Below are 12,767 nucleotides of genomic sequence, written 5' to 3'. Positions count from 1 at the left end.
AATCAATTCTATCATGCAAAGAACAAAAGCACCACAATTGGAAGAACGTTTTTAAAAAAAACATTTTTATTTATTTTCATAAAAACAGTCAACAGGCCGGTGAAGTTGTTTCATAAAGGGGTTTCCAGTCAGACAGGATGGTTTTTGTTTGTTTTCTTTTAACTGATTACTGTCCTCCTGGTGATTGATAGATAGCCTTGTATTTACTTTTTTGGTTCATTTAACAGGAAACACAACATACAAAGACAAGATGTGGCGTACATTACCTTCATGTACATCTGTCATCTATCCGCTCGACCACACCTATTGCCAGTCCTACATAAAGCACTGTAGGGTCTGTACCACTGTATCAAACAGATACTGTTTAACACTGGCATTCATACTTTGGCTGAATTTACCATTTATAATTTTATACAACTGTTTAAAGGACTGTTGTTGTGGCTAATTGTTGCTTGACAGTTGGAAAGTTAAGTATCAGTTAATCATGAGGAAGCCCTTGACATACATAGAAAATACAGGCATACTATCAGGCAACAAAACAATAAAGTATACTTCTCAAGTGATTAAAAGAACCTAAAAAAAAGATTATAACTAATGTGCTACATAGCTTTATATTCTGTTAGAAAAACAGGAAATGGGCAAACACTGCCAACTACTGAAGTCAGTGTACATAACTGTACATCACAGGTCACCACAGAAGTGGTCGTCTTTATACAACAAAGTAACATCTCGAATTATCCCTGTAACTCAGCTAATAAAGATTACAAGTTGTTATTTTAACATTGTGAAAATTGCACATTAATATACAATTATAGAAAATTGTGAAAAAAGGTAAGAAATGAAAAAATTTGACCTGTAATAAATTTAACTGAACTTCTTCAGTTCTGTTTTCAAATTGTAACAAACACATGTGACATAGTTATGCTTATCAATAGGATTTCTGTTAAATCAAGTCATTTTTGATCATATTGTGCATGTTGCAGATAATCACTGCTATATTATTAGCCATCACAACTCTTCATTGGCAATTACTGATGTTTTTGTTTTTTCCCTCCTATGTGCCTAAATGAATACGTACAGGTCAGAGTAAGTTTTTCTTGTAGCATTATCCAAAGTCTATAGTACTGTGAATCAGTTGAACTGTTGTGCATGTGTGGGGGTGTAGCTACACAAACCTATCTACTATATCTTTGAGACATCTTTTTACAACTGGAATTGGTTTATTTTACACCTTGCAATGGGAATTGTTTGTCCATAGGCTCTAGTGCTCACCTGAGGTAGAGGTAATGTAGGCTATGACTTAAGTAGCTGTACAGGAAAAATCCATAACTAATGAACAACATTCAGACAATCACCAACTGAGATGGAAATGCAAGTAAATTCATAATCATCAAGGATTATAGATTTATAGTGCATGTATTACCAACTATTTTATAAAAGAATCTGGTTTACTTTCCCTAAAAAGGTCAGTATGGTGTGATGCACAACTCTGGATGTAAGGCTGTTCATTTGTATAATACATCTGCAAAACAGAACAAAAACCAAAATGTTTCATCTTCCTTAGCTGAAAACTAAAGAAGGATCGAGCAAGACTGTGAAACACTGGTGTGCTGTGTAGGAATAGTGCAATGTCACAAGCTTCACCAGCAAAAAATACAACAAAGGTTATAAAAACACACGAACATCAGAACTCAGATCACTCTTCCCTACAGAAAATGAAAAATAAAAATTAGCATGAATGAAACTTCACAGAGCAGTTGTGAAACAATTAGTGCAGAAAGCAACACTGATGCATTAGTCTGTTAGGAGCCTGGTTAGTACTGCACAGTGTCAGTTGGCATGTTGTTTTAGCTGAGAGTCGCCTTGGTCCAGAGGGCCCACAGTGGTTGGCCACAGTGTCTGTTATTGTAAGTATGTGTGCTTATGTATGTGTGCGTGTGGATTGTAAGCTTGAAATATCCTTATGTGTAGGAATTGAGGCATTCCTTTGAGCGTGAGGTGATGTCCTGCAGCTCCCGCTCTTCCTTCATTTTGATGTCTTGGTAGGCATGCATATGACTGGCATCCTTAAGGTAGGCCCAGTTTGCTGAGAGAATCATGAGGAAGTGGATCTGGAAGAGAAGGGTGAGGTGGATGGCCGGTGAGCATGTCAAAGATGCAAAGCAAGCTACAGGAGTCAGAGCTACAGTACGTACATTACGGACATACACGAACGTAAAGTTATGCTTTTTTTTTTTTAACAAAAAAAGGACACTGTGGAAAAAGAAATGTTACGGGTATTGTAACAGTGCTGTTACAATCATTACTAATACTCGGCGTTATTACCTCGCTACACACAATACTACAGAAATGACACTTAAAAGATGAGGTGATGAGTGGAGGAAGATAGCGAGAGGCTGTACATGCAAAATGAGCAGAGCTGTAAAAGCTTAGGTTAGTGCAAAGCACAAGATTCTGAAATTTGCAAATCTGAGCTGTAGGATATATAATAAATAGACCAGGTGGGGATTCTTTTTGTAAACAAAGATTGTTTATTTTATAAAGAAAGTAAAAGCTACAGTCTTTGAAAAACTTAGGAGAAATTTAAATATATGAAATATGGAGTATAAGTAACTATAAACAGATCAAAGTATCTGAAAACTGTAAGCATGCAGGCTCAGTGTTAAGATAAAAACAAATGGCTCTTTAATGGCACTTTGAGAAAGAATAAAGGAAAATGTATGAAACAAAACGCCAACTTCGTAGCTGGGGTAATATCAGGATCAGCTTTCATAGAAAAAAAAAAATACTGTACTCTAAAATAGGATCATTTCTCTTTTTATAAAATACATGGAATTAATCCGAGTAATAGGGCCTCATGCAGATCTATATGCACGGTACTGGCCTAACCCTTTATTTCTGCTACTTTCCATATGTGCAGTTACTTTGAATTCTACAATACACAGCTGGTTGTGGTAATACTCATCAGCATAACACATTGAATAAAACATTTTAGTTCAGTTTAGAATCTAACTCATGACCCAAAAAATTAATAATACTGAAGGTTTTCCGTGTTTCACACATCGGTTCTGAAAGATTTTAAGGCTAAGCAAATAAACCAAAGAAATACAAGGACAAGGCACTTTTGCCGCCATCACAGCTCATTTTACAGATTGTTTGTACTAAAATCCATCCACACCAAAATGCTAATCTGTCAATCAAAAAATATTAAGCCTGAGAACACCTTCAATATTCGTCATCAGATGCCCACGTGTTGTACGTCTATATGAGCCACGTGCAGTCTAGTGTATTTATCAGATCTCAGAATGGCAGCTTTTTTAAAACCTGCACACTTGTTTTACAAGTGTCTCAGGAGTTGAAGCTCGCCAGCTAATGGAAGGTGAATAACTGCATTCTTAATGCTGCGTGTGTGTCTTTTTTTTTTTAATCTAACTTACTCATGTGGTTTGTGCAGGCCAAAACCACCTTCACAAATTACAAATATAAATAACACTATTGTGGATTTCTAGCTGCGCACATTTCTATTTAAAAAAAAAAAAAATTCTGCTGGTGACATATTTCAATAAGTAAGTATAAAGGAAAGCAGAACAAACCAGTCAACTAAACACCATCATCCCACTCTGAAGACAACTCTCATCAGGTGTCCTCAGACGAGCATTATCCCTGGATACCAAATGCTAAGAGAAGTATACAGTCAGCTATTTACATGTCTTGTGATTACTAATGGAGAGATGTTGATTTTTTTCTATTCTCAGATTTTGTTGTTTTTTTTTTTAGTTCAACTGTTGTCAGTGGCAACGGTGTCTACTCAGCACAGCCTTGAATGGTGCACTGTGTTCCTAAAACGGTTTAAAACTTAGTGCAGCAGTCTTCTCGACTCTTAAACTTCAAAACAGCAAAGTTATAAGTAGTAGCCATCATGTAGATCAGCTGGTGGAAGAGAACAGAAAAGGTGGTAAGAGTACATGCCAGTGACCTCCTCGTCACTAATATTGTGACAAGTTAGTAAAGTGGCCAGTAAGTTTGCAGCAGTAAAATGTTAAAGATCATGAAGTATAATTTTATAGAATTCTAACAGTTTTTTTTAAAGTGTCATTTCTAAAAAAGAATCCTAATCATGGCACAAAAAAGCAACTGTTCAAAATAGGGTCATGTCCATCTAAGCTGAGGGTAAACAGCAAAATGAAGTTGGAGCTTTGGAAAAGACTATGTTATCATCATTGGTTTGGCTACATTAACCATATGGGAATGAGAAGAAAAGCACTGGACACATGACCTGCTAATACAAACCATGTGAAGATGGACTAAAACGTGAGGATGGAGAGACCAAACGGAAGCTTACCAGAGCGATGACAGTGGCTCCTGCCCCGGCGCACGCTACGATGTACAGGTGATAAGACAGGTAGAACTGAAAAAAGACAGGCAGCGTTAACAGTGTTTAGTCTTCAATAAACAGAATCCTATGTCACCCTGCTCTGTGTGCCACTTCCGGGATGAGTGATGTTTGCACAAGCACGCCTTACCTCATTGGTGTTGCAGATGTCACCTAGCGTTGATCCACAGGCCTTGCCTGGTGTGGCATTCCACGGGATAATTCCTGTTGTCATAAAATTAAAAAGCACCTTTACACCTGCAACCAATAGTAGCCTTGTCTCATGCAAATCATGATCAAACCTAAGAAACACAACGCCGAGCTGCAGTACTACTAAGCTGATAACAATTCAGTGTTTCAGAGACATGCTCAACTTTAAACATGAGGATTTCCTCACCATCATAAGAACTGCAAAGACAGCAGTCATTAGGCTCAACTTGTGCACTTAACGTTATAATGGAAACATATTATAACCCTGGGGGTAACCTACCTAAAATTATATATAAATTATATAGTTATCATGTGCCATTTGAGAGTATGTATAAGTAGGCTATATTATTTTATGCATTTATTTGTCTATTAGTCTGAACTTTGTAGACTAAAACAAAAATAATAAATTTGGCTAATTTTTTATCAGTACTGTCCTCTTACCTTTTTCTTGTAAATAACTGCATAAATGAACCTTGTAGGACCTTTTAAATGATAATGAGGCCCCACACAGACCTGATTTTCTTATAAGGAGTAACAGTGGTGTGTATAATACGGTATTGGTCTGTATACTAACAGGAAGCTATTCACTGAGTATCTCAATGAAGAAAAACAGTGCTGTTCTCTCACCATACTGACGGGCATCCACGCAGATGGAATCAATGTTTGTGAAGTTGGCCATTGGAGACTTCATGGCAGCACAGGTAGACCACATGTTGTAGAAGAGGAAGACGGGCACAGCAGAGAAGCCAAACACACCAAGCCATGCCACACCCAGGATGTATGTGAGGAACACAAACTAAAGACACAGGAATGTCACAGTGTCATTAAACCTTTTTTAAAGTGTGCTCTATTTAAAAAAAAAAAAAAAGTGTGGTATTTACATACCATTCCACTGATGCATCGTCCACAGATGGTGGTCTTGAACTCGCTGTGCAGTTCCTTGACTGCGCTAGTTGTATAGAAACCCTCAGCAAGCAGAATGATCCCATAGAGGAAGAAAAATGAAGCAATGCCGTAGATGATATACTGCATCAGCTGTATTCTGTTAAAGGAAATATTACATATGAGTTTATTTGTGCCAATAAAGCTGGGATAAGTTTCAAAACGTTGGCCAAAACCGGCCTTTAAAAAAAAAGAAAAAAAAGAAAAGAAGCTAAAAATAGTTCCATACAATGCATATGCATGTATTCTATACAGAGAAGGTTCATCTTTATTGTTGTGACAGACAGTTTCTCAGTGTGGACAGACAATAAGCCCAAATGTGGAGACAACAGGTGATGCGTGTCTCTGCAAATCATCTACCAAGAGACAGACTGAGGACGTCTTAAATTAAACAGTGCACTCTAAATCCACCCAAACACAAAACATATGTGCAGTCCTGTTTTATGTTATTCGTCTTTTATTGTCAGGACTAATGGACTGCATTGTAAAAAAAAAAAAGGGTCCATATTAGGACTGCTCTCATGGATAAGGTAAATGTGGGAGACAACGTCATCTAAAAATAGCCTACATAAAGTCAACCTCATTAAAAACGCTATCCATCTTATGGTTTGGACTTGTGTTTACTGCAATGCTTATGCAGAGACACTTTTACCAGTGAGCATGACGTACAATACATCTGATATTAAAGGGGAAATAATATTAAAAGAGAAAAAAAAAATCAGACTAACTGCCAAGTAAGTAATCCATCTGTCAGACTCTGGCAAACATTTGATGCAGCTATTTAGAGCACACAGAGTATGAGGCCACTTACATGTCAGTGAGCATGGCATTATCGCTGGTGACCTTGGAGAAGTGGTTTTCCAGGATGGTCACAGTGCCAGTGAGGGCCACATGGCCACATCCACAGAATAGGGCGACACCAGAGAAGCAGAGGATCGTAGCCACCAGAGATGCATAGGGCACGCCGCCTAAACATTTGATGCAGCACTCAAAGCAACCTGTGCAAAAAAAAAAAAAAAAAAAAAAAGAAAGAAAGAAAAGCGGGTGTTATTCAGCATCATGTTTTATTCCAAATCATTTCACTTTGAAAGGCAATGAAATGAATTAATGTCAGCATCAGACCCCACTTCCATAAAAGGGAGCGTGTTTCGCTTGTGGAATACGAATCAAAGAAAAATTAATTATGAGATGATTCGTTACATTAATCATCCATTCATCCATGAAGCCTATCCCAGGGCACATTACCCAAGAGGCAGCGCATACTCTGAACTTATTACTGGTCTGCCACAATCATTTTGTAATCAATTACAATTTAAATTTTCTAAATAACGATGTTTCATCGTCATTGCTACAAAAGGAAATGGTGCAGGCAGTCCCAGCACATCTGTTCAAAACAACTTTCAAAACATGTTCTTGTGGTTAATGCACTTCCTTCAAAAACAACTGCAATGCAAAGCACATGAGGAAAAGGAACAGTTTGCTCGGTGCCACTGAGGGGTTGTTTTTTTGTTGTTTTTTTTTTTTAAATCTGCACTGCTGTAACGTTTCAGTTGACAATTCATCACTTCACTCACAGGCCACTAATGGCTATCCAGCAGGTCAGGGCGATGCATGTGTATCAAGCTTTAAAGGAAATCAATGGCAGCTAAACATGAGGGAAATGAAGTGACCTAGATGAGTCTGTTTGATCCTATGTGCTCTTGTGCCTTGTGAAACGGAGCCCAGTCATCACAACACACTGTCTGTGGAAAAACGCAAACAAGCCGCAGCCTTTTTACAATCAGATCCACATGTGTATGACAGGATGTTGTACAGCCACAGGACATCCAGGTCACTGTCTGTTCATGTTTTGAATCCCACACCTGGGCCTATGCCTGATTTCCCATCTTTATTTAATACATTTAACGCTGTTAGAAAGAATGTTTTTACAGTACCGATCACTCATTGGGCATCAAGCAGCAGCAACTAACCAGATTAGTGACTTGCTGATGAAACCAGTAAAATATTTAGCAGCTAACCAGTCAAATTTTTCTGGACATCAAACCAGATGTAGAAGGAATTTTAGATTTATATGTCAGGTAACCACAGACACATGTCCATGTTGCTATGTGTCCAGTGTTAATAACAATAAGCAAACTGCACTGTCACAAAGTCCCCAAAACAACAATTCTGTATAAACTGTATTAACACTGTCTACATTTAGATGATTAATTATCTTCACAACAATGTCCATTAAATAATACCAGTACATCAGTTGACCAGTAGCATTGGACTGGCGGATAATTAACTTCCAAAAAATACATCAGTCTTAGACCATATGTTGCCTAGAACGTATCAGTATCAATATATGCAACACATGCTTCGGGGAAACTGGGTATAGTGTCACCATATTGTGTGTGGTACATGGTTGCCCTGATTTCTTTAAGCACTGTTTGCAGATCTATTTTTTTTTCCAATATTAACATTTCAATCAAATTCATCAATTATACTGGCTAATCAGAAGGAAAAAACAAAAACAAATATGCCCTCTGCCCTACAATCATCAGATTTCAGTATTTGCATAGGGAGATAGATATGAACAGGATAATGGCATGATGGTAAAATGAATATTGTGCCCAGGCAGACAAATCTATCCACTGCTGCGAACACAACACCAGCTCTACAACGATCTACAAAAAACAAGCTAGCATAAAGCTATAACCTCACACCCAGAATGATGTTAAAGCTTAGCACATGGTGACCCCAGCCAAAAAACACAGTCTACTCGTACTCATTTCTGCAGTAGAATTGCAATTGTCACATTTTTCTGCAAAGTGTTCTTTGGGCTGGTTTTCACCAGTTAGCTTTCGTATTTAAGCTAATACTTATAAACGATAAGAAAGCTCTTATATGTGCATTCATTAGAATAGGGATTTATGCCAGTCTGTGAGTATCTGTTAACTGTAAACATCCAACAACAGAAAGGCAGCAGTAGATGAGGTGGCAGAATAGGTCAGCTGCCAGTGGGAAGGTCACTGGAGCAATCCCTGGCTTCTCCAGTCCATATGTCAAGATTCTGAACCCCGAGTTTCCCCCGATGCATCCATTGGCGTGTGTGAGAATATCAGAGAGAAAAGTAAGAAACGCTTTGAGTGCTCAACTTGAGTAAATAGGTGCTATATAGGAACCAGTCCATTTCCTTTTTTATCTTTTTCTTGAGGTAAGAGACCAAATGTCTATTGGGATACTGAAAGCTGATTTGTGTCCATGTGCTTTGCCTTCCTTGACAAAAGAAATTTACAGATATATGGCTGCTAGGTCAATACTTTTGCAGTCAGACTGTTTGTGTAGTACAGGGCGATTAAAAACATTTCTATCCCACAGTGAATGAATAGGAGTTGCCATGGCAGCATGTTAACCACAACTCAATGAGCATACCCCACAGCAGAGTCGCTAGCTTCCCCCATAGCCCACATTTCTGTAATGAAAATGTCAGGCAGGGAGAGTGGGTTGCTGGGAGTCAGATCACAAAGCTCGACAGGATATTGAGCCCAGCTGCAAAGTAAATACAGTCCACTTAAATAAAGAAGGAGAGGGTACTGTCAGGTAGCTCTGACACACTGGGAAATGTTGGCTAAAAATCAACTTCCCGAGCCCCAATCAAGACTACGTAAGTCTCTATTCACAACTATGCACCACCCTATTCTTTTGTAATGTTTACAGTTCTGTGGCATGCAGGTGTTTCCAAGTGCAAAACCAACTAAATACTAGAAACAAATTGACAAAAGTAGTAGTAAATGCCATATTGTGAACCTTTTTCTCCCCATATTAGATCAAGATCTGGCAACATACCACCAGATGCCATGGTATAATAGTTTTATTAATTGCCTTACTAGATCTGAAAATGAGAAGAAAGTCCAAACACATAAGGAAATCTGAAATTATAAAATGCAAAAAATCATATAGGCATATCATGGCAATCTTCAGTCAAATTAATATATGCAAAAGGTTCATATTAACCTGACATGGCCAAGGCAGGAATCTGCTTATCCAACTAAGTGCAATTAAAGAGAGAAAATCTACATTATACAGTCTGTTTAATCACTGTCCTTAAGCAGCTATCCAACAGAACTGACAATGTTGATATGTTTAAGCTATCACTTAAGTTATGCTTAATATGCGATCGTGGCTCAAGAGTTGGGAGTTCGCCTTGTAATCAGAAAGCTGCCAGTTCAAGCCCCGGCTTGGACAGTCTCGGTCGTTGTGTCCTTGGGCAAGACACTTCACCCGTTGCCTACTGGTGGTGGTCAGAGGGCCCGGTGGTGCCAGTGTCCGGCAGCCTCGCCTCTGTCAGTGCGCCCCAGGGTGGCTGTGGTTACAATCTAGCTTGCCATCACCAGTTTGTGAATGGGTGTGTGACTGGATGTGTAAAGCGCTTTGGGGTCCTTAGGGACTAGTAAAGCACTATATAAATACAGGCCATTTACCATTTAATAACACAATGAATCATGGGTGGTATTTACACAGCTAAACTACTTAGGTTGTCATTTATGTTCTGTCTGACTGTTATAGTGCTCTATTTCTCTATTCACAAAGGCTTCTGTCAAAGCTTTACTTATTAGACAGAATCCTGAGATAGTCATTCCAGGTCAAACTGTATAACAGCCTGTTAGCATTGTTGACGCAGTAGCACAGCATCAGTTCAATAATGTATATACACTCACCGGCCACTTTGTTAGGTATACCAATGCACATTGATCCAAACATCTAATCAGTCAATCACAAGGCAGCACCATGTGGCCATAGATGACCTGCCGAACTTCAAACTGAGCATCAGAATAGGGGAAAAAAGGTGATTTAAACGGCTTTGAATGTCACGTGGTTAGTGACTGGTCTGAGTATTTCCCAAACTGCTGGGTTTTCCCAAAACCATCTCTAGTGTTTACAGAGAATTGTTTGGGGGAAAAAAAATCCCATGAGCAGCAGTTCTCTTGGCAAAAGTGTCCTTTAATGTCAGAGGTCAGAGGGGAATGGTAAGACTGCTTTGAGCTGATAAGGTAATAGTAACTTAAATAAACACTCTTTAAAACCAAGATATGCAAAAGAGCATCTCTAAATGCACAACAGGAAAGCATGGCTCTATCCTGCCTTTTGTCAAAGGTTCAGGCTGGTTTTAGTGGTGAAATATTGTTGGTGATATTTCTTTTATCTGAAAAATGCAAGCCAATGGCATGCAAGCAAGCATCCCTGTTCGTCATCACTGGAGATTTATGTAATCACTTGTTATTATACACCTAATTCATCCTGCAGAGTGGGGAAAAATGTGCTATGGAAATGTGAATTCATATTGTTTTATTTTGAGATAACTATGTGGAACTGCTGTGGAAAATAAAATATCTCGGTTAAAGGCTTGAAACTGAGTCTGCTTAAAGGACATTTATGCTGCTAAATATATAGTAAAATGCATTTTAAAATGTAACCACTTAATCTATTAAGAAGGCATTTCATGGTGGTTAATGTTAACAGCATTTCTAAAATATCTCTAAGGAAACAATGATACTGGAAAATCTATTATGAGCTTTCTCAAGAAGTAACAACCATTAAGTCGGGCAAAGTAAACAAGAGTCTCACTATTTTTAGATGTTAAACAAGTACTTGTTTTCCTTTTGTTTACTGTCACTAGTTAGTAACCAAGATTATGATGGAGATGCGTGTTGTGGTGTTCAAAGGTTTTGGTCAACTGTACAAACAATAGTTCTTGGCTGGGAGCAAGAAGCAGTACTTCTTCATAGCTACAACTCCTGTTTAATGTTATTGGACAGTTTAGAGGATCATTGCATCTAACTCCATGAAAGAAGTCCAAAGGCCAACAAACGAATCACACAAAACTTTACAGAGTTCTGTAATCTGTGTATCTTATTGTAAAATAGATTGTTATCTGAGAGTACAGTGCGGGATTACATTGAATACAGGATGTTACAGGATGTTGCAAATCCCTGTGTTAGCTAAAGTCCTCCTCCTCCACAGGGGGATAACAGTAGGAGCTGGTGACTCTCTAAACAACAAGCTTGTAATGAAGGGATCCCACTGGCTCTGGGTGGATGACTTTAAATGAAAATCACATTGGACCCTTTTCCTCTGATGACTTTCACATGCTCCTGCTCCCTGACTAATACTCCTAGTTAGGCATCCAACCACTTCCTCTCACTCTATTGTCCATCTCTTTGCGACAGCAGTAGTAGTCTGGCCTTACAACAGAAGCTATATTTGACACATTTGTATCACGAGGATACAGGGAGAAAAAGATGTTTGTGTGATTTTTCTTTTAAAGTGTCTGTGTGGGTGACATTGTGTGAGAGAAATAGAAAAAAAACATGAAAAGAAAGAAAAAAGAAAGCGAGAGTCCAAGAAGGCTGGATACAAAGAGCCAGTGTGTGCAGCCCCAGACTGTCCATCACACTGGACTCTCAGGGGCCATTCAGAATAGCACTAAACCACGGCCTTGCTCTTCCGGCCCACAGGCTGCAGGCCCAGGACAAGCTCACCACTGAGCTCCATCCTGTGTGCCCCTCCAGCACTGTACACAGCGTAGTCACAATGGGCCACAGCAGCCGCTTCACACTCCAGGAGGATCCTGTTTGTCAAAGCATCTCAGATTGTCAGCGTGTGAATGAGATAGCATTTTAAGACCAACATGAGTTGCAAAGCAAGCTGGAATCTGAAGTTCTAACACACCGAGACGAAGACAGACAGAGACATACGGCTAATGAGAGTAAAGTGTGGAACTGCTTCTGGGTCCAAGACCTCCAGGGGTCCAAAAGCACCACAATTTACTAGGTGTCAGTTTTGTTATTTTGTCTTTTTGCTTGGGCGTTTTTTACTTCATTTTTTGAGCATTTCATTCCTTTGTTTGATAGCCAGCAGTAGCTCGAGACAATAAATGAGAAGAGAAAGAAAACTTGGGTGTCTCACTGGACTGGCAGATTCACAGATTACCCTTCAGGTTGATTCTTTATTTTTTTTATATTTTTTTCTTATTTCATATGTTTGTTTTTGTTTTTCTGGAGTTGGATAACAAATAATTTGATCACTTGTAAATTTTGTTAAGGGATTATAAAGGGCAAAATCTAGTTTCATCAAATTACCACACACCAGTAGGCATACAGGGAGTAATATCATTACCAGTCTTTCCTTTATTTATCTGTCCAATGAAGTTACCACACACTGCCCACTGAGATCTGAGTCATCACTAACCCCTTCAGCT

General features: G+C 38.7%; 1 protein-coding gene across 2 annotated transcripts in view; it reads right to left on the bottom strand.

Moving 5' to 3' along the window:
* Positions 1-44: 44 nt before the first annotated feature.
* The window catches only part of gpm6bb (glycoprotein M6Bb), a 29,200-nt gene continuing 16,477 nt past the window's right edge, over positions 45-12,767 (bottom strand). The window contains exons 2-7 of one of the 2 annotated variants that reach the window (XM_004557851.5): positions 6,336-6,522; positions 5,468-5,624; positions 5,210-5,378; positions 4,524-4,597; positions 4,343-4,408; positions 45-2,111 (exon numbers count right to left, since the gene is read on the bottom strand). In XM_004557851.5, the coding sequence (XP_004557908.1) occupies positions 1,962-2,111; positions 4,343-4,408; positions 4,524-4,597; positions 5,210-5,378; positions 5,468-5,624; positions 6,336-6,522 (803 nt within the window). In that variant the 3' untranslated portion in view covers positions 45-1,961. Of the gene's footprint in view, positions 2,112-2,508; positions 3,931-4,342; positions 4,409-4,523; positions 4,598-5,209; positions 5,379-5,467; positions 5,625-6,335; positions 6,523-12,767 lie in introns of those variants that run through there. The other variant, XM_012920910.4, reaches the window with a different exon arrangement.

This window comes from Maylandia zebra, linkage group LG16 (genome assembly GCF_041146795.1).
Source record: "Maylandia zebra isolate NMK-2024a linkage group LG16, Mzebra_GT3a, whole genome shotgun sequence".
Lineage (NCBI taxonomy): Eukaryota > Metazoa > Chordata > Actinopteri > Cichliformes > Cichlidae > Maylandia > Maylandia zebra.
Note: the sequence above shows the minus strand (reverse complement) of the source record. Positions and strands in the feature narration are given on the sequence as shown.